Raw genomic sequence first — 27,028 nt, 5'->3', positions numbered from 1 at the left:
GATACGCCTGGGAATTGCGTCAAACAGAGCCTGGATGGCGTGTACAGCTACAGCTGCCCCTCCAGTTTAAACACAATACGACATTTCATCAAGAGTAGTGACTGTCGTATTGTGATGAGCCAGTTGTCCGGCCATCATTGACCAGACGTTTTCAATTGGTGAGAGATCTGGAGAATGTGCTGGGCAGGGCAGCAGTCGATCAGTTTATGTATCCAGAAAGCCCCGTACAGCACCTGTAACATGCGGTCGTGCATTATCCTGCTGAAATGTACGGTTTCGCAGGAATCGAATGAAGGGTAGAGCCACGGGTCGTAACAAATTTGAAATGTAACGTCCACTATTCAAAGCGCCGTCAATGCTAACAAGAGGTGACCGAGACGTGTAACCAATGGCACCACATAACATCACGCCGGGTGATACGCCAGTATGGCGATGACGAATACACGCTTCTAATGTGCGGTCACCGCGATGTCGCCAAACACGGATGCGACCATCATGATGCTGTAAACAGAGCCTGGGTCGTCCGAAAAAATGACGTTTTGCCATTCGTGCACCCAGGTTCGTCGTTGAGTACACCATCGCAGGCGCTCCTGTCTGTGATGCAGCTTCAAGGGTAACCGCAGTCATGATCTCCGAGCTGATAGTCCATGCTGCTGCAAATGTCGTCGAACTGTTCGTGCAGATGGTTGTTGTCTGGCAAACGTTCCCATCTGCTGCCTCAGGGATCTAGACGTGGCTGCACGATCCGTTACAGCCATGCGCATAAGATGCCTGTCGTCTCGACTGCTAGTGATACGAGACCGTTGGGATCCAGCAAGGCGTTCCGTATTACTCTCCTGAACCCACTGATTCCATATTCTGCTAACAGTCATTGGATCTCGACCAACGCGGGCAGCAATGTCGCGATACGATAAACCGCAAACGCGATAGGCTACAATCCGACCTTTATCAAAGTCGGGAACGTAATGGTACGCCTTTCTCCTCCTTACACGAGGCATCACAACAACGTTTCACTAGGCAACGCCGGTCAACTGGTGTTTGAGAAATGGGTTGGAAACCTTCCTTATGTCAGCTCGTTGTAGGTGTTGTCACCGGCGCCAGTCTTGCGTGAATGTTCTGAAAAGCTAATCATTTGCATATCACAGCATCTTCTTCCTGTCGGTTAAATTTCGCGTCTGTAGCACGTCATCTTCGTGGTGTAGCAATTTTAATGGCCTGTAGTGTAGTAAAATATTATTGTCAGTAAAAATCTTTTCTCGTGGGCTTATTTTTTATGAACAAATGGTACTTAGTTTTGCAATGCTCCTCGTACTACCTCTACTCCGAAAGGAGTGATATGTTGGGGGAAAGAAGTTGCACGTGGCATATGTCAGCCGCCTACCACATGAAGTCCGTCAGTGCGGGATATGGCCTACAACACGCGGAAGCGGATGACGAGATTACATCGGCCCGCGGGCCGGCCGGTATCGCGATGGAACAAGAGGCAGCATCAAGCTCCGCGGCCAACAATGACTGGAGATACGGATGGCGGATGCCCGCGCGGAGGAGCCGTCGCAGAGCAGGCCGGAGTGTGCGGCGGCCGGCCGCTTCCCCGAGGCTTTCCTCTGCCACTGATGCCTCCGTCGTCCAAAAACACTCTCTTCTGCCTCTGTTTCACACTGATAGTCTCGCATGAGAGGCTATTTTTGACAAAAGTTGAGCTTTCACGGCCGTTATTTGAATTATCGGTAATTTTTCGAGTCCCACACCTCAGTCGGTAAAAGCGGAACCTTAAAGGATCGCTTTTTTGTCCTGTCTGTCCATCCCTCCATACGAATGTTAAGACACCTTTTTGTCAGGAACGGGTACAGGTATCAAGTTAAAATGTATATCACATACTGAGGTCCCTTGGCGGAGTGAAACATATCCGCTTCTAAGTCAATGTAATCAAAAGATACCGTGCCTTTAAGGTATTTTCAGTTGATCTACACTCATAAAATGGCAAGAACTAAGGTTTCACAGTACAAACAAAGGCAAAAAATAGGAAACTGGTTAATTAGTAATTATATCACATAAACTATATTTTTCTGCCAGTTCTTATCCCTCTGTGAGTTCGTTCGTTTGTTAAGACACCCTTTTTGTCAGTTGAAAATTATCTCAAATACTAAGGTTTATGGTCCCTTGGCGGTGTCAAAAAACGAATCTTCTAAGCAATTGCAATTGAAAGATACGGTCATCTATAAAAACATCAAAATCTAGAGGTATCAAATAGAAACTCATGTCAAATACTTTAGTGTGGTGCCTACATGGTGTAAATAATTAAACCTTCTAAGTAATATAATCAAAAGATACGACATTTGTCATACTTTTCTATACTCTCACACTCGCTACTTAAAACCTGTTTATCATTTGGCTACATATATGTCGGGCCTGGTGGTCTAGCGGACGAGACGAAATTATCACTGAAGACAATAAAGACTCTTTCCATTCTCCAGTCTTTCACGACACCGGAGTAACCATGCGCTGCTGTGTCGTTGCCTGGCCAGAGGCACACGTGATCTTAGTCCTGTTGCAAGCAGATGGTTCCAAATGCCCCTTGGAAGCACAGCATGTACGACGTATGCTCGGATTTCGTCCCTGGATGGCGCTCTGTTGGCCACCTCTAGTCGCACAACGTTCGATCTTGACGTACGTCTGTACTAACGGACGTACAGAAATCTGCTATGTGGGAATGCTCCACCACCGATACATTCTGCCCAACATGTATGCCAGACCATCGATACCTTCACCCAACATCTCGAAGGCTCACAACATGATCCCGTTCAAAAGGCTCAAGTTTTTCAACAGGAGTGCGTAGTCGTTGGCAGGGCATGTTTGTAGCCTAGAGTGAATGTTGCAAACACTGTACACCTCAAAACTCAGAGGGTCTTCTCAAGGCCATTGTTAATGACTGTGAAAAATGAATGCTAGCACTAAAATCCCTCATTATACGTATGCTGTACCTTGGTGCCACTGAATACAGCCGTTGAGGGTGGTGAATATTTTTCCTTTAGTGTATCAGTTTTAGCAATGTGTGATCGAGCCTTACTCCTTTGTTGATTTTAGCATACTGTACTACACTACTGGCCATTAAAATTGCTACACCACGCAGATAACGTGTTACAGACGCAAAATTTAACCGACAGGAAGAAGATGCTATGATATGCAAATGATCAGCTTTTCAGAGCATTCACACAAGGTTGGCGGCGGTGGCGACACCTACAACGTGCTGACATGAGGAAAGTTTCCCACCGATATCTCATACACAAACAGCAGTTGATCAGCGTTGCCTGGTGTAACGTTGTTGTGTTGCCTTGTGTAAGGAGGAGAAATGCGTACCATCACGTTTCCCACTCTGATAAAGGTCGGTTTGTAGCCTATCGCGATAGCAGTTTATCGTATCGCGACATTGATGGTCGCGTTCGTCGAGATCCAATGTCTGTTAGCAGAATATGGAATCGGTGGATTCAGGAGGGTAATACGGAACGCCGTGCTGGATCCCAGCGGCCTCGTATCGCTAGCTGTCAAGAGGACAGGCATCTTATCCGCATGGCTGTAACGGATCGTGCAACCACGTCTCGATCCCTGAGGCAGCAGATGGGAACGTTTGCAAGACAACAACCATCTGCACGAACAGTTCGACGACGTTTGCAGCAGCATGGACTATCAGCTCGGAGACCATGGTTGCGGTTACCCTTGACGTTGCATCACGGTCAGGGGCGATGGTGTACTCAACGACGAACCTGGGTGCACGAATGGCAAAACGTCATTTTTTCGGATGAATCCAGGCTCTGTTTACAGCATCATGATGGTCGCATCCGTGTTTGGCGACATCGCGGTGAGCGCACATTGGAAGCGTGTATTCGTCATCGCCATACTGGCGTATCACCCGGCGTGGTGTTATGTGGTGCCATTGCTTACATGTCTCGGTCACCTCTTGTTAGCATTGACGACACTTTGAACAGTGGACGTTACATTCCAAATTTGTTACGACCCTTGGCTCTACCCTTCATTCGATCCCTGCGAAACCGTACATGTCAGCAGGATAATGCACGATAGCATGTTGCAGGTCGTATATGGGCCTTTCTGAATACAGAAAATGTTTGACTGCTGCCCTGCCCAGCACATTCTCCAGATTTTTCACCACCTGAAAACGTCTGGTCAATGGTGGGCCCAACTGGCTCGTCACTTAGACGCCAGTCACTACTCTTGATGAACTGTGGTATCGTGTTTAAGGTGCATGGGCAGCTGTACCTGTACACGCCATCTTAGCTCTGCTTGACTCAATTCCCAGGCGTGTCAAGGCTGTTATTACGGCCAGAGGTGGTTGTTCTGGGTACTGTTATCTCAAGATCTATGCACCCAAATTGCGTGAAAATGTAATCTAGTATAATATATTTGTACAATGAATACCCGTTTATCATCTGCATTACTTCTTGGTGTAGCAATTTTAATGGTGAGTAGTGCATATAGATAATAAAGTTTGTAGGGAAGCCGTAGAACGAAAGTCGTACCAGCACTTGTCCATGTTACAACTAGGCCGTCGTCTAAGGCAAGTTGCTATTTCTAAAGTATCTTCTTGTTATGCTGGAGGCAATAAAGACACAGTAGTTTACAACTTCAACAAGTTCAGTGAAAGTCAGTCTCATATACAGTCAATTATGTAATATTCTAATTGGAGTAAGTTAAAGTAACTGAGTCTTTCTTTGGCTCCGATGAAATCTCCAGGTTTAGGAGACGCAACTTTATCCAAAGAAACATGCCGCACATAGTGTTATAATAGCCATACAACGTACAGCACTAAAGACTATTGGCCTGACCTGTCACGTCCCAGCCTCGAAATTCTTCTTCTATTTAGTCGTTCAGCTGATGGCTTTTAGGTGTTCCAAACAAACTTTAAATACAAAAAACCTGAAATACACACCATTAATGTTACCCAATCTTACTTGTTTTATGTTTTGTTGTAAAATTGTTTCCGATTTCATAGACCATCGTGAGACAATTTAAGACTGGATAGACATTCCACGTAACATAAGCGAGACTTCTAACAATACAAAGACAGTTATTCCAAAGATATGTGACACTGAAAGGTTATTGCAGTTATACGAAGAAAATGAAATCTGAAAACTTTAATTTGACACGGGTGCAAAAGAAAAAATACTACGTAATGATGTACTGGATATTTTTGTCTCTAAAGATATGAGTATAAACATGGTGAACTACAGAAGTCATGATACTATGGAACACTATTAACATGTAATTCAGTTTTCAATGTCTATATTCCTCAAAGCCCCTAGGGAATCTCTCTCTTTCCTAGCATTAATCCCGACTTGTGGGGTCTGCTCTTTCGCTACATCTCCTCCATGGCATTCTCATCCGGAAAGGAAATTCTTTGAACGTTGTTCGTTAGAGAGAGGAAAAGATAGAAATCTGACGGCGCAAGATCAGATGAATAAGGAGGGTGCTTAATCACTTCCCTACACAGCTCCTATACAGTGTATTTTGTCAGTATAGCTGAATGCGGGCTGGCATTATCGTGAAGTAGCTTCACGCGGTCTTACTGGTCGTTGTTCTTGGATTGCGTCTACAAGGAGTCTTAGATATTGGCGGTAAATTTCACCAGTGACGAGTACACCTCGGGGAAGCAATTCGTAGCACATCATACCGTCGCCATTCCACCAGATGCATAACATTATCTTTTCTGAATGCGTTTAGATCTTTGCACGGGGAGACTCATTTATGTGGGCTCAACCACTACTTTTTTTTCACATGTTAGCATGAAGACACAATTTCTCGGCACCAATAACGATATAGGACAGGTACGGTCGGTGCTGTTCGCGAGCCATTTGCTGACGAGCAACCAGAGGTGCACATAAGGCCGCTCGCTGATTTTTGTGATTTTGGTTTAGAGCATGCGATACCCATACGAGAGACCCGATCTTTGAACCCTCCCCACTGCACACAGATGACTCACAATGGTGCAATGATAACTGTTTATCACATTTGAAAGTTATCGAGTAACCTGACGTGGATCATAGTGGATTAATGCGTTTAAATAACCTTCATAAAACCCTAAAGGTCATCCAGAAAGTCAAAATCATCGTCCGTAAAACGAGAAAACCATTTTCTTACCGTGCTCTGACCAATGGTAATATCCCCATAGAAATAATATCCCCGTGCAAATGTTGCTGGCTGCCTACGCTGCTGTTACCCCTCTATTGAGCTCAACAGAAGAATATGTCGAAAATGTTCCGATTTCTGCACTTGGCACTCCATTTTCTAGTGTCCACAGCTCCATTCACTCTCTCCAAATTACTCATGTAAACTTAAGTATCAAAAGTGAACTACAAATGGAAATGGAAATCAATAAATAAATCCATAGCAACCAAAATACTAACACACAAAACAAAAACGGTAAAAACTTATGCACTAACCTAGTATGTATAATTTTTTTTCGTATCTCAAGGCTGTGAGTATGTGCATATGCCAAACCGTGTTGAATTACCACGCATATACTTCACAAAGAACATCTATTATGCTCACATCCTGTCTACAACTGTTCAGACTATTGTGATCAGACGAAACCACAAGCATCCGGCCATAATTGTTGCTGCTTTTATTGCTCGGTGAGGTGACTCGTAAGAAGTAGAATGCTTCAAATGTTAGTTCACTTCATTATATAAATGAACCAAAGATTTGTTTAATTTTGACACACACCTTTGCCACAGGACTGTTTCATACTTTAAAATTCTCACTGACTATGAAAGCATCACTTGCTGCATACACTGACAGACTTTCTCTTGCGGTAGAAAATGCAACATTCACGAAAGTACAAATTCATCAGAAACTTTAACAAGACGTTGTTTCTACAATATGATGCTGACTTCTTCAGATGACGACAACAACTGGGGTCAGGCGCTTCTGTGTTTGGCTCTATATTGACTTCTGGTGCGAGGATGCTGCTCTGCTGAGAGGAGTGGCAAGGTCTTCAAGAGCATTTTGGATTGAAGCGAGACTCCATTAACGTCTGTGGTATCGATATGCGTTTCGATTTTGGTGTGGTACTGCGATCTCTGGACGATACCACACCAAGAACACAAACCTAAGGTATCTGCGTACTCGGTGAACGATAGCAGAGGTTTGGCATCATGTTAAATATACCTGAGGATAGAGAGTACCTTTACACCTCCATATTTTGTGAAATTCAGCACCTATTCCTTTCTTTTGTGTATTTTTTACAGTTTTTTAGTTTGACACAGTTGATGCAGAATACTTTCTAAATAGTTTGCAAGTATTTTGAACAATTTATGATATACTGATGTTTACAAAAAACGATAAAAAAATCATTTACAAAACTTTCTAAAATGCTTCTTCGCATTTAGGTACCATTTAATCTAGTAATACACATGTGAAGGAGACCAAGTTTTACCAGATGTGTATGATACACTGGCTGGGATACTAGACCTATTTAACTTCAGAATTATGTATTATATCTTGTATTTTAATTTTTAGAATATTTTTCTATTTAAAAAATTTCTTTCTCCACAATTTAGTTGAAACTACAATAAAGTTTTGTTCCACTATATAGGTACAGACAATTACAACTTACAGAAAAAAGTTAGTGCAATGCTTTATAAACTTAAAGATATGTGCATACCTAAATTCTGAAACATACAACATGTGGGAACGTGCGAGTAAAGATTTGAGCCGTATTGTAATGTGTCTCAGAACTTTATGGAAGAATATTCCTCGTCCTGGCCCATTTCCTTTATTTGTAGATTTCCTCTAAGCATTCTTTTTGGTATTTATTACTTCCCTGGTGAATGTATATTAATTACTTGAGCAAAAACAACTATTGAAATATTTTTGTTGCATGAGGTTGCCAAAGAGATAAATACATTCTACATAAATCAGTAGCTGTATAATTGCTTAAGGTAAATTCTATTTGTCTAGCAATTACACTCTATATATATCTAATTATTATGTGTAACATTGTGGCGGGTACTGTAATACAATTTCGTAATCAGTATCCGACTATCGAAGCACCTTCGTTGCTAAATGAAGTGCAGAAATGTGAATTATTTGACGGTGTAGATTGCCTGAAAGTAACTGAACAACAAACTTGTAGGAATGGTTTAGGATCCACTATAAAAACCATCACTGTTTACACAAAAAATTGAATCATATCTAAGGAATTGATGCATATATTCCTCTCAATAGTATGGGCTGCTTTGTTTGTGAACTAGGTAGCCTTCAATTTTCTTTTATCAAATTTCTTGGTGTGTGGCATTGTTAGTATTTATTACACGTTAATGAACAAAATTCAAATGTTCAAATGTGTGTGAAATCTTATGGGACTTAACTACTAAGGTCATAAGTCCCTAAGCTTACACACTACTTAACCTAGATTATCCTAAGGACAAACACACTCACCCATGCCAGAGGGAGGACTCGAACCTCCGCCGGTACCAGCCGCAGAGTCCATGACTGTAGCGCCTAGACCGCTCGGCTAATCCCGCGCGGCCGTTAATGAACATCTAGACACACTAAACTCTGTTGCACTTACACAACAAACTTTCATCAGTTGGCCAACAAAACACATCAATAGAGCCAAATAAACAGGAGCAAAGATGATCATTTACAAATGTTGGAAACTGACAGTGTTACCAACATACACAATACATCCCAAACAGAATCACTGGAAGCATAAGTTTTTTAGTTGTTAAGCAAAATTTTAAAGACTTTCTATAATTTCAATAGCTCGGACATGGCAATGTACACGAGTGTGAGTCTAAAATGTAGTACATAGTGGTCATCTTTCATTTTAAAACCACTAAAGTAAATATCAGTGTAATCTGAAACGACCTTAGGATTTAATAAAGTAATGAGAAATTTGCATTTCCCTATGCACAGTACCCTGTGTCCTTAGCTAAGCACCAACATCCCACATAAATGTCCACACAGGTAAAGGCTGCTGTGCAGGAACTCAGTATTGACAGTATCCTACTTTCGTAAGCTGCAAAGTTAATACCAGGAATAGCTTCAAAATGCCCAACATCTACATCATTAAGAACTTCGTTCTGAGACATCGATTCTATCACATTTAATGGCAAAACCTGAACTGTCTTCCTAATTGACCAGCATTCTCGTGCTTCCTCGGCCCAGAAAACTTGTTCTCACCTTAACAAGGCGTGCCACCTCCTTTGTACCATGTAACAGTTACTTCCGGCGTTGCAAAGTCTGGGGATTCGACGACGCTTCCGCCCGATAAAAAGCTTCTGTCCACTTTTCTATCGATTTCCTCTGATTACAGACGTTCAATAAAATATCTGAACGAACAAGACCGAGTTGTGAAAAATGATTCTGTGGTTTTAATAAACTATGAAAACTGTTTCCGTCACAAGGCATCAGCCACGTTACTTCAGCACAAACTTGTGTGTGGAGGTTGTGTGACGAATCTGTTTAACTTTCAGTACAACAAAAGAATTCTGCAACGAAGCCAGTCAGTAAGATTATATTTATTCAGGAATAAGTAGATGTATAAGCTCAGACTAAAAATTTGGAAACTAACGAAATCCGCAGGACTCACATATTGAAGCCTAATCACACTCAACAAGAAATTTGGCAATAAGTACACAAAAATCACTATGGCCAGAACAGCGAGAACTACTGTTCTTCTCAACCGTCTACACACAGAACGTACTGAATTGAGAGAAAAATTGTTTTATATTCCATCTTGTTATAGACATCTAAATTTTAAACATATAAACTTACTACGTAAGTTTGCGAAGAATTATAGATCCTAAAAAATTTGGAAGTTAGTTCCTCAACTTTCACAATCGTTGTTTTGAAATAATGCTTTCAGAGAATTTTTCGACCTATAAAGCGTCGGGGCATACTCGCAGATAGAGAACATTTGAACCTGTTAAACAGTGTTCAAGATCAACAGCTGGTACTAATGATGGCTTTCACCTATGAGTCATATTTTCCGCCCAGTAGAAGAGAAAAAAATTAACGTGACCGGAGAGAAACACCGGAGAAGAAAGAAACACGATGCATTTTTTTTTTTCGAGCGAGGGTGCCGTGGTAAAGCTAATTTCGTTTCTTTCCAACGTTCTCCCAGCTTTGGTTCGGACGACCACTTCCTTTCCGACATCTGCTCATTTTTCCTTCTGTCGTATTCTTCTTTTGTGGATTAAACTAAGTTTATTTCCTCTCACCAGTTACGTATGTTATACTAATATTCTTTTGTCAAACTTCATTGATTACCATATTTAGTGTCGTCCATTCCTCTTCTACAGTGGTATTCACTATCGTAACATCTAAAATCACGGAGAACTTGTAGCATCAATCATCAGTTCTTCAGTATTGTACCTCCTTGTTCGTTAATCCTTCCTGATATTCTGTAAATTTCTCTTGCCTATAAGGCAGTCGACGAGCAGTGGAACTCGCCCCTCCTTCATTCCTTCTTCCGTTCGAAGCAGATACAGGGAAACCCATACAATACGCGAATTTGGATACTTATCTTTCTGCCACAGGTCTGGACACCAAAATAAAAACTTGTTTCCTAGAATTTTTGTAAAAGTTGTGATTTTGCGGCTGAAACAATTAATTTACTTCAACTCGGGTTTTAAAACAAATGAAAAAAATCCCTGTTACAGATGTTAGCAGTGCCTGTTAGCGGTTTATAGATAAGTCACGTACTTGAAACAAATCAGCACTCTATAGATTTTGACAAATCTTCACAATAGTAGCTCTCATTTGGGACCCAATTAAAGAAAATGAGTTTCAGTTTTAAGTAAAGCAATTAATTTCAAAAACAAATGGTTAGAAAAGTGTTCTCCTCATTAACACATCTACAGAGCTTATCATGGATGTTTTCTTCCAAGAAGTAGCAGCTAGTATCGATATCTGGGAGCTGGTTGAATCTTAATACTAAAATTTAAGTCATGCACCCTACAATAAATTCGCTTCCTAACCTACTGTCTAATGTGACAGAAGAAGAGACAGGAGTCGATTTAGAAGAGATAGGGATTCCAGTGTTAAAATCAGAATTTGAAAGAGGTTTGGAGGACTTAAGATGAAATAAGGCAGAAGGAGAAGATAACATTCCATCAGAATTTCTAAAATCATTGGGGGAAGCGGCAACAAAACGGCTATTCACGTTGGTGTATAGAACGTATGGGTCTGGCGACATATCATCCAACTTTCCGAAAAGTATTATCCACACAATTCCGAAGAAGGCAAGACCTGACAAGTGCGGGAGTTACCGCACAATCTGATTAACAGCTCATGCATCCAAGTTGCTTGAAGAATAATATACTGAAGAATGGAAAAGAAAATTGAGGGTGTGCTAGATGACTATCAGTTTTACTGTAGGAATAATAAAGGTACGAGAGAGGCTATTCTGACGTTGAGGTTAATAATGAAAGCAAGACTAAAGAAAAATCAAGACACGTTCATAGGATTTGTAGACTTGGAAAAAGCGTTCGACAATGTAAAATTGTGCAAGATGTTCGAAATTATGAGAAAAGGGAGAGGAGGATCATATGTACAACACCCAAGAGGAAATAATAAGAGTGGACGACCAAGAACGAAGTGCTCATCTTAAAAAGGGTGTTAAGACAAATATGTAAACTTAAACCCCTACTGTTCAATCTGTATATCGAGGAAGCAATGATGGAAATAAAAGAAAGGTTCAGGAGTGAAATTAAAATTCAAGGTGAAAGGATATCAATGATACGATTCGCTGATGACATTGCTATCCTGAGTGGAAGTGAAGAAGAATTACATGATTTGCTGAACGGAATGAACAATCTAATGAGTATAGAGAATGGATTGAGAGTAAATCGAAGAAAGATGAAAGTAATGAGAAGTAGCAGAAATGAGAACAGCGAGAAGCTTAAGATCAGGGTTGATGGTCACGAAGTAGAAGAAGTTACGGAATTCTGCTACCTAGGCACTACAATTACCAGTGACGGACGGAGCAAGGAGGGCATCAAAAGCAGACTAGCAATGGCAAAAAGGGCATTCCTGGCCAAGAGAAGTCTACTGATATCAATTATCTGCCTTAATTTGAGGAAGAAATTTCTGTGAACGTACGTCTGGAGTACAGCATTCTATGGTAGTGAAACATGGACTGTGAGAAAAGGTGAACAGAAGATAATCGAAGCATTTTAGATGCTGTGCTATAGACGAATGTTGAAAATTAGGCCGGCCACTGTGGCCAAGTGGTTCTAGGCGCTTCAGTCTGTAACCGCGCTACTGCTACGGTCGCAGGTTCGAATCCTGCCTCGGGTGTTAGGTTTACTTAGTTCAAAGTCTAGGGGATTGATGACCTCAGTCGTTAAGTCCCATAGTGCTTAGTGCCATTTGAACCATTTTTTGAAAATTTGGTGGATTGATAAGGTAAAGAATGAGGAGGTTCTGCTCCGAATCGGAGAGGGAAGGAAGATGTGGAAAACAGTTATGGAGAAGGGACAGGGTGACAGGACATCTGTTAAGACATGAGGGAATGACTTCCAGGTACTAGATGGAGCTGTGTAGGGCAAAAACTGTCGAGAAAGACAGAGATTGTAATACATCCGGCAAATAATTGAGAACGTAAGTTGCAAGTGCTACTCTGAGATGAAAAGGTTAGCACAGGAGAGGATTTCGTGGCGGGCCGCATCAAAGCAGTCAGAAGACTGATGACAGAAAAAACCGTATTGTTAATGAAACAAACAAAAACGACAATGATAACAATGCACAAACGTGCATAGCGTCAAAGTGCCAAGCCATCGTGAGTTTCAAGGTGTCAAATAGTCCTGTAGCCCATTATATTATCTGCATCGGAACTTGCGTGCGGAATTGCATCAACTCATGAAAATGTGTCCCTAACGGGGATTTGAACCCTGGATCTGCTGCCTACAGGGTACTTTGATAATCAGTGGGCCACAGTACTTATCGCAACTTCGCAGACTATCTGGTGCGCTCCCACTTAGCACCACATATCTGCTTGTTAATTCTAGATTCCCACTAGATGTCGGACGTAAATGAACTTTCGCACTGAAGGTTGTGGAATTAATTATTTGAAGGCAGGGTGTTTCTTCTTTCAGACATGTCGGAAAGAACAGACACCATACATTCATATAAACATTAATATATATACATAAGGTCAGATTAACTGGTTCTTATGTCGGTTCTTGGTTTACTTGGCTTTCTTTTTTTATGTCGGAGGTAATCGTGGACGGTTTGGCTATGAATCCAGTTCCTCTTATCGCATTCACATGATAATGTTTCAGAAAAATGATGGGCTTTTCTGCATGCCTGAAAGTGACCACACATGGCTGGAGGAGCAAGGTCAAGTCTTGAAATTATATAAGTGCTCCCCCAGGATCTTTGATTCCCAAACCAACTGAGATTTGTCAGACATACATGGCAGTCGGATTCGCGGAGAAGATCCTCCGCTACACAGTAGCCTGGGACAAGATTGCTTACACCAAGACCCAAGGTTTCTGTTTTCGTCTCATTCTCTGCAGAAACTAACAAACACGGAATGATATCTTGATCGATTTGCCTACGAATCCACTTTCTAATACAGAAGTCACCTAATTATTAACTCCCATATGTAGCATTGGATCCTTCAGAAAAATGATGGGCTTCGTTGCATGGGTGAAGAAGACCACAGATGGCTAGAGGAGCAATATCAAGTCTTGACTGTATTAGGTTGGTGCATAAATTCGTAGCGTTTCTGTTTTGCAAGTTGGTATTCCGTTGCTAGTGGTTTATTTATCGATTGTAATTTTACTTTTGTATTTCACTCTTGCTGTTTGAGTTTACGTATTGTGATTTTGTCATACTGAGTGGAGCTATGGAAGCTAGAAAATGGATCATTTCCGACGTATTCTTCTGTTGGAGTTCAGTAGAGGGGTAACAGCAGCGGAGGCGGCCAGATACATATGCACCGTGTATGGGAATAATACAATTGGACAGAGCACGGCAATAAAATGGTTTTCCCGTTTTGAGGAGGACTGTTTTGGCATTAGTGACTCCCGACGTGCTTGAAGGCCTTTATGGTTTGATGAAGACAGTTTAAACGCATTAATCCACAATGTTCTGCGTCGGTGAACTAGAGAATTCACAAATGCGATGAACTGTGTTCATTCCACCATCGCTCGACTTTTGCCTGCAATGAAGAAGGTTCAAAAATTCGGGTGTCTGGGTACAGCATGCTCTAAGCGAAAATCACAAAAATCATCTCTGGTTGCTTGTAGTCAACTGGCTTGCGGACAGTGCCGACCATTCCTATCCGATATCGTTACTGCTAACACAGAGAAAAGGAAGGAATGGTTGAGTCCTAGTAACGCGCAGGACAAAGACCTGTGGGCATCCACAAAAGTTATTGCTATGCGTCTGGTGGAACACGACGGTGTAGCGTACTACGAATTGCGTCTCCGGGATGCAGCCATCACTACTGACATTTACTGTCAACAGCTGGAGATGCAGCCCACGAACAACGACCAGGAAGACTGACTGAAGTGATGCTACTCTACGATATCGCCCGCCCGCCTTCTGCTATACCGACAAAAGACACTATGCAGGAGCTGTGATGGGAAATCATTTCGCACTCACCTTACGAACCTAATCATATGCCGTCAGATTTTAACGTTTCCCGCTCGCTATCGAATCAATCTTCAAGGAACGTCCTTTCAGATGAAAGTACGCTCCCAACATGGCTCGACAAGCTTTTAACCTCAGACCACGTGCTTTCTACACTGCTGGACATTGAAATTGCTACATCAAGAAGAAATGAAGGTGATAAACAGGTATTCATTGAACAAATATATTATACTAGAACTGACATGTGATTACATTTTCACGCAATTTGGGTGCATAGGTCCTGAGAAATCAGTACCCAGAACAACCACGGCCTTGATACGCCTGGGCATTGAGTCAAACAGAGCTTGGATGGCTGCCCATGCAGCTTCAACACCATACCACAGTTCATCAATAGTAGTGACTGGCGTATTGTAGCGAGCCAGTTACACGGTCACCATTGAACAGACGTTTTCACCTGGCGAGAGATCTGGAGAATGTCTGGCCAGGGCAGCAGTCGAACATTTTCTGTACCCAGAAAGGCCCGAAGAGAACCTGCAACATGCGGTCGTGCATTATCCTGCTGAAATTTACGGTTTCGCACGGATCGAATGAAGGGTAGAGACACGGGTCGTAACAAATTTGCAATGTAACGTCCACTGTTCAAAGTGCCGTCAATGCTAACAAGTGGTGACCGAGACGTGTAACCAATGGCACCACATACCATCACGCCGGGTGATACGCCAGTATGGCGATGACGAATACACGCTTCCAACGTGCGCTCACCGTGATGTCGCCAAACACGGATGCGACCATCATGATGCTGTAAACAGAGCCTGGATTCATCCGAAAAAAAAAATGACTTTTTGCCATTCGTACACCCAGGTTCGTCGTTGAGTACACCATCGCAGGAGCTCCTGTCTGTGATGCAGCGTCAAGGGTAAGCTCAGCCTTGGTCTCCGAGCTGATAGTCCATGCTGCTGCAAACGTCGTCGGACTGTTCGTGCAGATGGTTGTTGTCTTGTAAAGTTCCCGTCCCCATCTGTTGACCCAGGGATCGAGACGTGGCTGCACGATCTGTTACAGACATGCAGATAAGATGCCTGTCATCTCGACTGCCGTTGGGATCCAGCACGGCATTCCGTATTACCCTCTTGAACCCACCGATTCCATATTCTGCTAACAGTCATTGGATCTCAACCAACGCAAGTAGCAATGGCGCGATACGATAAACCGCTATCGCGATAGGCTACAATGCGAGCTTTGTCAAAGTCGAAACGTGATGGTACGCATTTCTGCTCATTACACGAGGCATCACAACAACGTTTCACCGGGCAACGCCGGTCAACTGCTGTTTGTGTATGAAAAATTGGTTCGAAACTTTCCCCATGTCAGCACGTTGCACGTGTCGCCACCGGCGCCAACCTTGTGTGAATGATCTGGAAAGCTAATCCTTTGCATATCACAGCATCTTCTTCCTGTCGGTTAAAATTCGCGTCTATAGCACATCATATTCGTGGTGTAGCAATTTTAATGGCCAGTAGTGTACAATCGAGGAATTTAAACGTTGCATTGGCAGACTATAAAGAGTAAAGGAGAATATATTATTGGTGACTGTTATGTGCATCTGTTGTATTTTATTAAACTTACGCCAACAGTCTACGAACACATGCACCAACCTAATATTTCACAGTCCCTCAAAATCTTCGAATCCTAACCCAGCTGCAGGCCTGTCAGACGAACATGATCGTTTGACAGGGGAATCTTATCCGCCTCCGAGCAATCCGGGGAGAAACTGTTAACAATTAGTTTTCCTCTCATTAGAAAAACTAATAAATGCATAAGGGAATCTTGATCGATGTTACTATGAATCCCCTCTCTAACATTACCGTCAACCGATGTGGTGTTCCATATGGAAGGTGAGATCTTTCGGGCATATCATGGCTGAAAGCGACCTCAGATGGTTGATTGGTTGGTTTCTGGGATTGAAGGGACCAGACTGCTAGGGTCATCGGTCCCTTTTCCAAAAACTTCAAACACCCACAACGAATAAAAATGAACAATGGAGACGACACAGGACAAGAAAGACTCAGACAGAAACCGGACAAAAGGAATTAAAAAGCACATACAGTGTGACAGTGGTTAGCCGACCATAGAGACAAGAAAAGGAAACGCCAACCACCTAGAAACACTAAAGAAATCGTAGGCCAAAGACCAGACTCAACACAAAGAATGACAAACACTTAGTTCAAGTGTTAAAAGCCCCCTGCCCGCATAAAACGCAAAACCAAGCCTGCCACGGCAGTGTCGACGTCAGATGACTGAAAGAGCAACATCAAATTCTTCTACATCTACATCTACATACATACTCCGCAATCCACAATATGGTGCGTGGCGGAGGGTACCTCGTACTACAACTAGCATCTTCTCTCCCTGTTCCACTCCCAAACAGAACGAAGGAAAAATGACTGCCTATATGCCTCTGTGCGAGCCCTAATCTCTCTTATCTTGTGGTCTTTCCGGAAAAATGTAAGTTGGCGGCAGTAAAATTGTTCTTCATGAGGCCTCAAATGCTGGTTCTCTAAATTTCCTCAGTAGCGATTCACGAAAAGAATGCCTCCTTTCCTCTAGAGACTCCCACCCGAATTCCTGAAGCATTTCCGTAACACTTGCGTGGTGATCAAATCTAGCAGCCCGCTTCTGAATTGCTTCTATGTCCTCACCTCAATCCGACCTGACAGGGACCCCAAACGCTCGAGCAGTACTCAAGAATAGGTCGTATTAGTGTCTCCTTTACAGATGAACCACATAGTCCCAAAATACTGCCAATGAACCGAAGACGACTATCCGCCTTCCCCACAATTGCCATTACATGCTTGTCCCACTTCATATCGCTCTGCAATGTTAGCCAAAATATTTAATCGACGTGACTGTATCAAGTGCTACACTACTAATAGAGTATTCAAACATTACGGGATTCTTTTTCCTATTCATCTGCATTAATTTACATTTATCTATATTTAGAGTTAGCTGCGATTCTTTACACCAATCACAAATCCTGTCCAAGTCATCTTGTTTCCTCCTACAATCGCTCAACTACGACACCTTCCTGTACACCACAGCATCATCAGCAAACAGCCGCACATTGCTATCCACCGTATCCAAAAGATCATTTATGTAGATAGAAAGCAACAGCGGACCTACCACACTTCCCTGGGGCACTCCAGATGATACTCTTACCTCCGATGAACACTCACCATAAAGGACAACGTACTGGGTTCTATTACTTAAGTAGTCCTCGAGCCACTCACATACTTGGGAACCAATCCCATATGCTCGTACCTCAGATAGGAGTCTGTAGTGGGGCACCGAGTCAAACGCTTTCCGGAAGTCAAAGAATATGGCTTCCGCCTGATACCCTTCATCCACGGTTCGCAAGATATGTGAACAAAGGGCGAGTTGCGTTTCGCAGGAGCGATGCTTTCTAAAGCCGTGCTGATGCGTGGACAGCAACTTCTCTGTCTCTAGGAAATTCACTATATTCGAACTGAGAATATGTTCGAGAATCCAGCAACAAACCGATGTTAAGGATATTGGTCTGCAATTTTGAGGATCCGTCCTTCTACCTTTCTTATATAAGGAGCCAATGCAGTAGAATACTCTCAGTAAAATCGAATAGGAATCCCATCAGGACCTGGCCATTTATTTATTTTCAACCCATTCACGCTCCTTAAAGTCTACCATGTCCCCATAATCTCCAAATCCTAACACGACTTAACATCATACCGCCATGATAGTTGTGATCGCCGAGAGAACCTTCCCCAAAGCGATCGCATGAGCAGGAACTACTGACATCGAGCCTCCAGTTCATCGGAGGCCTGACCGAATCGCTTCCTAGTGTTGTGTGTTTTCGAAATGGTGGTTATCCCAGGTGGTAACTGTTAGTCACAGCACTGTGACTCAACAGAGCAAGTGGACGCCGCTTTGGCAACAGCTCTTCGCTTCCCGCTACTCGACCTCCGGTCGGCAGCCGGGAGCGCCATTCTCCAAGGCCGCACCGCCGAGTGACCAAGAGGCCCGCAGTCTGCGGCCGGGGCGGAAGAGAAGAAAAAAGCCGGCGGCCGGCGAGGCTGGCCCGCCGTCTCCAGACAGCGTGACGCCGGCCCGCCAGCGTGAAACCACAGGTAACACACGCCGAATGTCGCGCCACCGCCGCTCCGCTCTGGTATTTCCTCCGGTTTAATGACACAGTAAAAGTGGCCGTGGGAAGAGCACCTGCGCAGTGACAGCTGAAAAACAAGCTCCGCTCGCTGTATCCCCGGGAACTGCACCCCGTACCCTGCGGTCTCGTCACGCGCTCGATTGCTGGGTACTCGCGGCTGAATTGATTTATGGCAGTTTTCTTTCTCGAACACAGCCTTGCGCTCGCTGATAAGAAAAATCTGCGAACGTTTTTTCCCTCGCGAGAACGTCGGTACGTGAGGAAACAGCAACAGTTACGTAACACCAGCTACATTAATCTCTGTCAAATCTTTAACGAACTCTTTTCTTAGCTACATAGATGAACTGGGAGGAACGGAAAGGGAGGAGGATGGAATGTCGGCGACTGTGTGGCCGATCTTTGAAAAGCAAAAATTGTTTAAGATTTGACGATATGTTCATGATGTGTGTAGTCCTGAATCCAGAGGGGATGATAGTGCTGTGGGCTCCCAGTAACATACTTTAGCTAACGGATGTGGATGTAGTTTTAAAAGCTGTGGTATGGGTGTTGGCGAAGGTCAAGAGAGGGGATGTAACCGGCAGGATCTGAGTAGTACTATAGTTACGCAAGAAAAGGCTGGGCTGAAACCTTCATTTGGAATAGAAGAGACTGGTCTGGGAGAGGAAGGCGATTGCAGTTACCCAGCGGGAGGACGTGGAATGTGTGGAGATACAAGAAAGCTGGGGCATAGTTATGGTGGTGCCGTTGCAGGTCATGGTTGGGGGAAACAGTGGCGTGTTGGGATGCGATTTTACGGGAGGTATACAGGCCTGTCGAAAGTATTAGAGACATTTGGGGAGGTGCGGGGAATTTTATTACTTGATAAACGATGCGGGTGGAGGAGGACTATCTGATACAGAAATCTACATCTACATCCATACTCCGCAAGCCACCTGACGCTGTGTGGCGGAGGGTACCTTCAGTACCACTATCGGTTCTCCCTTCTATTCCAGTCTCGTATTGCTCGTGGAAAGAAGGATTGTCGGTATGCCTCTGTGTCGGCTCTAATCTCTCTGATTTTATCCTCATTGTCTCTTCGCGAGAAGGTATGTCCTCGAAACTTCAACAAAAGCCCGTACCGAGCTACTGAGCGTCTCTCCTGCAGAGTCTTCCACTGGAGTTTATCTATCGTCTCCGTAACGCTTTCGCGATTACTAAATGACCCGTAACGAAGCGCGTTGCTCTCCGTTGGATCTTCTCTATCTCTTCTATCAACCCTATCTGGTACGGATCCCACACTGCTGAGCAGTATTCAAGCAGTGGGCAAACAAGCGTACTGTAACCTTCTTCCTTTGTTTTCGGATTGCATTTCCTTAGGATTCTTCCAATGAATCTCAGTCTGGCATCTGCTTTACCGACGATCAACTTTATATGATCAACTTTATATGATCATTCCATTTTAAATCACTCCTAATGCGTACTCCCAGATAATTTATGGAACTAACTGCTTCCAATTTCTGACCTGCTATTTTGTTGCTAAATGATAAGGGATCTTTCTTTCTATGTATTGGCAGCACATTACACTTGTCTACATTGAGATTCAATTGCCATTCCCTGCACCATGCGTCAATTCGTTGCAGATCCTCCTGCATTTCAGTACAATTTTCCATTGTTACAACCTCTCGATATACCACAGCATCATCCGCAAAAAGCCTCAGTGCACTTCCGATGTCATCCATAAGGTCATTTATGTATATTGTGAATAGCAACGGTCCTACGACACTCCCCTGCGGCACACCTGAAATCACTCTTACTTCGGAAGACTTCTCTCAATTGAGAATTACATGTCTCGTTCTGTTATCTAGGAACTCTTCAATCCAATCACACAATTAGTCTGATAGTCCATATGCTCTTACTTTGTTCATTAAACGATTGTGGGGAGCTGTAACGAACGCCTTGCGAAAGTCAAGAAACACGGCATCTACCTGTGAACACGCGTCTATGGCCCTCTGAGTCTCGTGGACGAATAGCGCGAGCTGGGTTTCACACGACCGTCGACAAACTGCGCGATGTGCAAAGCTTCAGTGCTTTGAAAGGAGTGGGAAAATTTGGAACGGTTACAAATCCATGCAATACTTACCTACGTTAGAATTGGTTGGATGATTGTAGGTATGTATGGCGATCATAGGATTTAGTCCCCATGTCGGTCTTTTTAGTCTACTGTCCTCTATCTTTACGGTGGTTATATGTGGGGGACGATAGTCAGCTGTGACGTAGATGCGTCGTTGGCAGAAACCAGTCATCTTTTACATAAAAATAACTGAATTTCGCTACTTTAGTTATTTTCTACGTCAAACTATTAGAAGGAAATCTCGAACGGATTTTCCTATAGCTAATCTAAACTGTTGTTCCCGGTTAAATAAATTTTCAGTCGCCGGGGGCGTCAGACTCTCACAAGGCTCCGCTGATAGGTCGTTCCTAGGAGTTCTAAAGTTTCTAGCTCTAGGCCCTGTCAGAGAAGCAAATTTTGTTTCTATGAATAGTTATCAAGGATTTTCACATCTTTTTTTTTTGCGTCAAATCGAACAAAAATAAGCAGAGTAACCGTATGTCGTAAATACAGCGTTGTGGAGCTATGCCTATAAATAATTATTTAATTAATTCATTCACACATCGAGTTCAGTAAATCCCCTCATGGAGGAGAGCCAAAACGCTCTTATACTAGGGTGACGGTACTATTCCACTTCTGTTAAAATTAAGACCTATGTTCGATACTAGCAGACTTCGCTTGGCCAGGAATGCCCTTTTTGCAGTGCGAGTCTGCTTTTTATGTCCTCGTTGCTCCGTTCGCCATGCGTTATTTTGCCTCCAAGGTAGCACAATTCCTTAACTTCGTCTGCTCGTGATCCCCAATATCCGATGTTAAGTTTCTCGCTGTTCGCATTTCTGCTACTTCTCATTACGTTCGTCTTTCTTCAGTTTACTCTTAATCCATATTCTGTACTCATTAGACTGTTCATTCCATCCAACATATCCTGTAATTCTTCTTCACTTTCGCTGAGGACAGCAGTGTCATCAGTGAATATTACCACTGATATCGTTTGACGCTGAATTTTCATCGCACTCTTGAACCATTCTTTTACTACCCTCATACCGCTTTACGCATTACACTCAATATAATTAATAAATTAAGATAGAACCAACTCTCAGACCGACCAAGGTTATGAGGAGATTTCCATTGGCCCCCAGGTGAATGCCGGAACTGGATATCCACGTCGAAAGATCCCCACTGGGGTCCCCCTGGCCCACTGTCACCTCGATGTGAAATTTGGGTCAAAAGGAAGAAGCCCTACCAGCTTTCAAGAGTTAGGAATAAAAATTGTGAAAATAGAAAAAATCTTAAGAAATTTTGGTCTTTTGCTAAATCAATATACAAATCAATGTAATCTGTCCGGACACTCTGTGAGCACAATGACACTGAAACAAAGTACGAAGAAAAGCCCGAAATCCTTTTACTCCTTTTCCAAGCTTGTTTCAGTGAGGAAGGTATCGAACTGTGGTTCCTCCCTTAAATCGTTGCACGAATGTCAGAAAGACAGATAGTGAAAATAGAGACCAAACTAAAGACTAACTGAAATCGCTCAACAGAGGAAAGACCGCTGGACCCGATGGGATACCCTGTGCGATTCTACGCAGAGTGCGCAAATTAAGTGGCTACTCTTCTAGCAGCAGTTTGCCGTAGGTCACTGGAGGAGTGAAACGTTCGTAGTGACTGGGAAAAAAGCGCATGCCACGCCCATTGACGAGGAACGTAATCGAAAAGACGCACAAAACTGTAGACTTATATCGCTGGCGTCAGTTGAACGATTTTGGAATATTATCTAGTCCCGCGTGTGGTGACATTTCTGGAGACCGCAGACCCCTCTGCAGGTATTAACATGTAGTGTGCAAGCAACGAGCCTGTGAAGGCAAGCTCTCTCTGTGAATCCACGAGAACCAGAAGGCACTAAGTACCGGCGAGCTCGTTGATAGGGTGTTCCTTAGAAGGCGTTCGATACAGTTCCACAATTGCTGCCTAATAAACTGCGAGCGTGCGGAATATCAGACCAGCTGAGTGACTGAACTGAAGAGTTTCTAGCAAACAGAACACAACTGTTAATGGAGAAATATCTTCAGACATAAATGTAACTTCGCGCGTACCGCAAGGGAATGTTACACAGTGGATTACGTGGAAAGACCCAAGGGACTTTTCGCGTATAATGCTGGTATGCAAAGATGTCGTAACACTAGAAAATTGCAATGAAATGCAGGAAGACCTACAGAGGACCGACGCTTCGCGCAGAGATTGGGACTTGATCTTCAACATATACAAGTGTAAAGTACTGCATATAAATGCGTAGAAATACTTGTTATTGTAAATTACAAGAATGCAGATCAAACACTGGAAGCAGTTGGATGCATCAAATATCTGGGAGTATGCGCACGGAGTGATCAAAGTGAAACTAAAACTAATTAATTGCTGGTGAGGCAGATTCCACACTGAGATACGTTGGAAGAATCGTTAGGAAGAGTAGTCCGTCCACAAAGGAGATAATTTACAAAACCTTCATTCCTCTAATACTTCAATATTTCTTATCAGTCTGAGATCCCTTGAAGAGTCAATCAGTATATTGTTGTCTTCTGCTTCTTGCGAAAAGTCCATGAAGAAAAATTAGAGTTATCTTACCTCAAAGGGAGGCCTACCAATAATCATTCTTTCCGTAAACCATTCTCAAGTGCAACAGGAAAGAGGGAAATGATAGTGGTACCCGCTACCAACCACCATAAGGTGTTTTGTGGAGTGTTGATGTAAATGTAGAAGTCTTCTCTTTCCTTTTCTTTATGTCAGCGGAATGAGTTTTTCAGTTGAAGGGAATCTAATAAAAATCTCATTATAAAATCCTATATCCTAGGATTATACAAATTGGTATTTACATTTCTATGAAGAAATGGTGGACGGCTGTGAAACAGAAGAAAAAGGAAAATCGTATCCGAGCTAAAGTACGAATTAAAGGTTGAACGGGCCACTGCGACGAAAACTAAAAATCACCAACTAGGTTGTTCTAAATCAGTTGAGTAACTTGCCGAAGTAATAGTATATACCGAACCTATGGCATGTGGAGATTATTAGCACGCAACGCTTAGACAGTATTTCTTTGACATTTGTAAGACTGTCAATGAAGTGAGTTAAATAGGTTCCTTGCGTATACGTTTTCGACAACCACAGTGCAGAAGGTGTTTTCTCAAATTTTAATTTAAAATCTAAAACGTCTGCCAAGTTCGCTAATCCTTTTGGAGGATTTTTGTAAGAAGAAGCCCAAAGAAATTAGTACCACCGCTCCGAAGGTGTTCTATGTATTGAGGTAAGGAAGAATACCGATTTTCACCACAATTCAAGTTGTATCTTTAGCATCGCAGACATCAGAATCAACGTTAATAGCGTGACAGATAACAATAATTACCAGTTCACTGCTCGTGTGAAAATTCAACCTTGTGTGTCAGAAATTCTATAACAGCCGCGCCAGGTTCTCACACCCTGGGAATAAAGCAGAAAAATCCCTGAATGTTCAGTGGGTCGTAAGTCCAACATTCCGCTCTGCTGTCAGGGTAAGTAATGTAAAGCACAACAAAAAACCAATTTTTCTAATATTTATCTTGGGAAGTCGAAACTAGAAATTATCTCCTTAATATTCTCGATTGGTATCTCTTCCCACAAGGAGCTCGGCTGGAAATTTGGTTGAAAATGTTTGGGATTTATAATGGGCTGCTATCCCTTCCCAGAATTTCACAATTTGAAACTGCCCTACCAGTCTCCCAGTTTGCTGCAATTTCCCTTAAAAAATAAAATTTCCCTCCATTACCAGTGGAATTCCAAACGTAGAGACACCCTCCGATTATTCCCGATTGGGAATGTTTTTCCCGATCTCCCAGTTTGTTGATATCTGGATTAAACTAATAAAGTTGTACAACAGCCCTGCCTGACAAGGGAAGAAAAAAGGAGCAAAAAATAATGTGAATGCGAACAATGAAATGTTTCCATCACATGTAATCAAAATTGATATGTATGTTAAAACATAACCCACCTTACCATCACAAAAACCTCTAAATGTCATTTACTGACGGATAATCTAAGAATCTTTCTTTTATACTATAAAAACGGACCTTACTAACGTGACAGTTTGAGACCATAACATTTCAAGACAATTCGTTTAATTTGGTAACATAACGGCTGCAGCTATAACCATTCATAAAGTAAATTACACTGTACCTGCATGAATTAGTGTTTTTATATACAGTATCAGCTTAGTGTATGATGTGCCTAAGACATCATTAGTTGCAGCAAGTTGCATCGTAAGCAAGCGTTTGAATCTCTTGTAATATTTGAACAACTGAAAACAAGATGTTACCCATGTCCTTAATTACCAGGCATATTACTAGCCGAATGCGCAGAATTTTAAATAATAACACACATTATGAACTATGACCTACAAAAAATAGGCAGCTAACAGCGGTAATATTTCTCGTCGCATTTCCTTATCTTAGACTACTGTTCGTGAATGCGAAGTCCAAAATGCGATACCATAGAATAAAGTAGGGTGAAAAATAAGCAAACAAGTATTCGTCTTTCTGTGTTAGTGACAATGTAGAATATTTTTGCGAAGAAGAGAGCACCTCCTCGTTCCTATATAAAAACCTTAGTATGGTAGTTCCAGGAAGACTTCTAATGAATCTTTATAACTAGGAATTCAGACTGGCAGTTTTTTAATCAAAACACGAAAGAAGACTCTCTAAGCTATACACACATAGTTGCTCTAGTTACGCTTAAATAGACTATTTCAGTTAGCTTTTTCTCAGAACGGAGCGAACTTTTGCTTCTTCTGCTTTTCTGATAGTTTCAAAGTTATTTCTGTGAAGCTACGCGTCAATAGTGGCTACTATGGCCAGCCGCGGTGGTCTCACGGTTCTAGGCGCGCAGTCCGGAACCGCGCGACTGCTCCGGTCGCAGGTTCGAATCCTGCCTCGGGCATGGATGTGTGTGATATCCTTAGGTTAGTTAGGTTTAAGTAGTTCTAAGTTCTAGGGGACTGATGACCACAGCTGTTAAGTCTCATAGTGCTCAGAGCCATTAGAACCATTTTTGGCTACCATGTAATGGTTAAGCTCAGTAGCTTCTGATGCGAGAGTTGCCTGCTAAAACTAGTACACCTCTTTTTTATTTTTTTGACTTATTAATGTAGTAAGCAATACTTTTTGCGTCACTAGAACAGTTGAAATGTTTCATAAAATCAATGACAAATCAAAATCACGTCACAGCGAGACAATAGTTGCGTGCATATTGATAGATATGACTATTAAAATAGATTGACATTTTAAGGGAGATATACTTCTAAAATAAAACTAATCATTTTCATCACTGCGATATTCCATAATAGTTTTTGTTTTCTTCAACCGTTGAGAAGGAGCAATATGTCCCACTTTCATGGTATCTAAATTGTTTGGGTGCAATATGCGCCGTTATTCAATACCAGATAATAAATGTACCTAATTATTTTGTTGTAGTGCTGGAGATCAACATTCTGCCAATACCAAGGAGAAAGCACTAGTGTTTGTTTCTTTAATCTACTGCACTCCATCAACCACATTACCATTCTGTATGAAACTGGAGTAAATAACAAAGATTTCAATAACATTTCAAATGCGCTCTTTCAGAGTCAGAGAGTAATATAGCGATGTAAGCCTGGGTACCAACTTAGCACCCTGTCGAATAAGAGATTCAGAGGTTGCGTTGAGCAAAAGAATGGACAACTACTTTTGTGTCTAATGCAGTTAGCGACACCGTGCTTCCTCCTCCCACCACCCAACTCCGCACCCTCTCCGACAATCTCAGGCAGGCTAAAGGACAATGAGAGGAAGTCATTTTTATTTTTGCAACCCTGGACTCGGTATCTCACGCATTTGGCTTGTTCCTTGACCATGGCAGGAAAATCAGTAATTTCCACGTAAACTGATGCGAGGCTGTTCGCGATAAACTGTAGGACCGAAGAATCTTCTTTATTTCGACATTTACGAGTTTGATATCCCGAAGTAATGCTTGCTGTTAACTAGGCTCTGTTCACGGCGCAAGTAGGAGAATGGCAGCCAGTATATAAGCTTTGGTGGCCCCAGAATTATGTTATTTGAACTGCTAACCCC

At 42.6% G+C, this 27,028-nt stretch overlaps 1 protein-coding gene across 1 annotated transcript in view; it reads left to right on the top strand.

Moving 5' to 3' along the window:
• Positions 1 to 1,406: 1,406 nt before the first annotated feature.
• Positions 1,407 to 27,028, top strand: part of LOC126335749 (basic salivary proline-rich protein 4-like) — a 54,276-nt gene continuing 28,654 nt past the window's right edge. The window contains exons 1-2 of the mRNA XM_049999206.1: positions 1,407 to 1,562; positions 18,563 to 18,820. Coding sequence (XP_049855163.1) covers positions 1,407 to 1,562; positions 18,563 to 18,820 — 414 coding nt within the window. The remainder of the gene's footprint in view (positions 1,563 to 18,562; positions 18,821 to 27,028) is intronic.

Source organism: Schistocerca gregaria, chromosome 2 (genome assembly GCF_023897955.1).
Source record: "Schistocerca gregaria isolate iqSchGreg1 chromosome 2, iqSchGreg1.2, whole genome shotgun sequence".
NCBI classification, from domain to species: domain Eukaryota; kingdom Metazoa; phylum Arthropoda; class Insecta; order Orthoptera; family Acrididae; genus Schistocerca; species Schistocerca gregaria.
The sequence above is the reverse complement of the archived record's forward strand: the minus strand, read 5'-3'. Positions and strand labels throughout refer to the sequence as shown.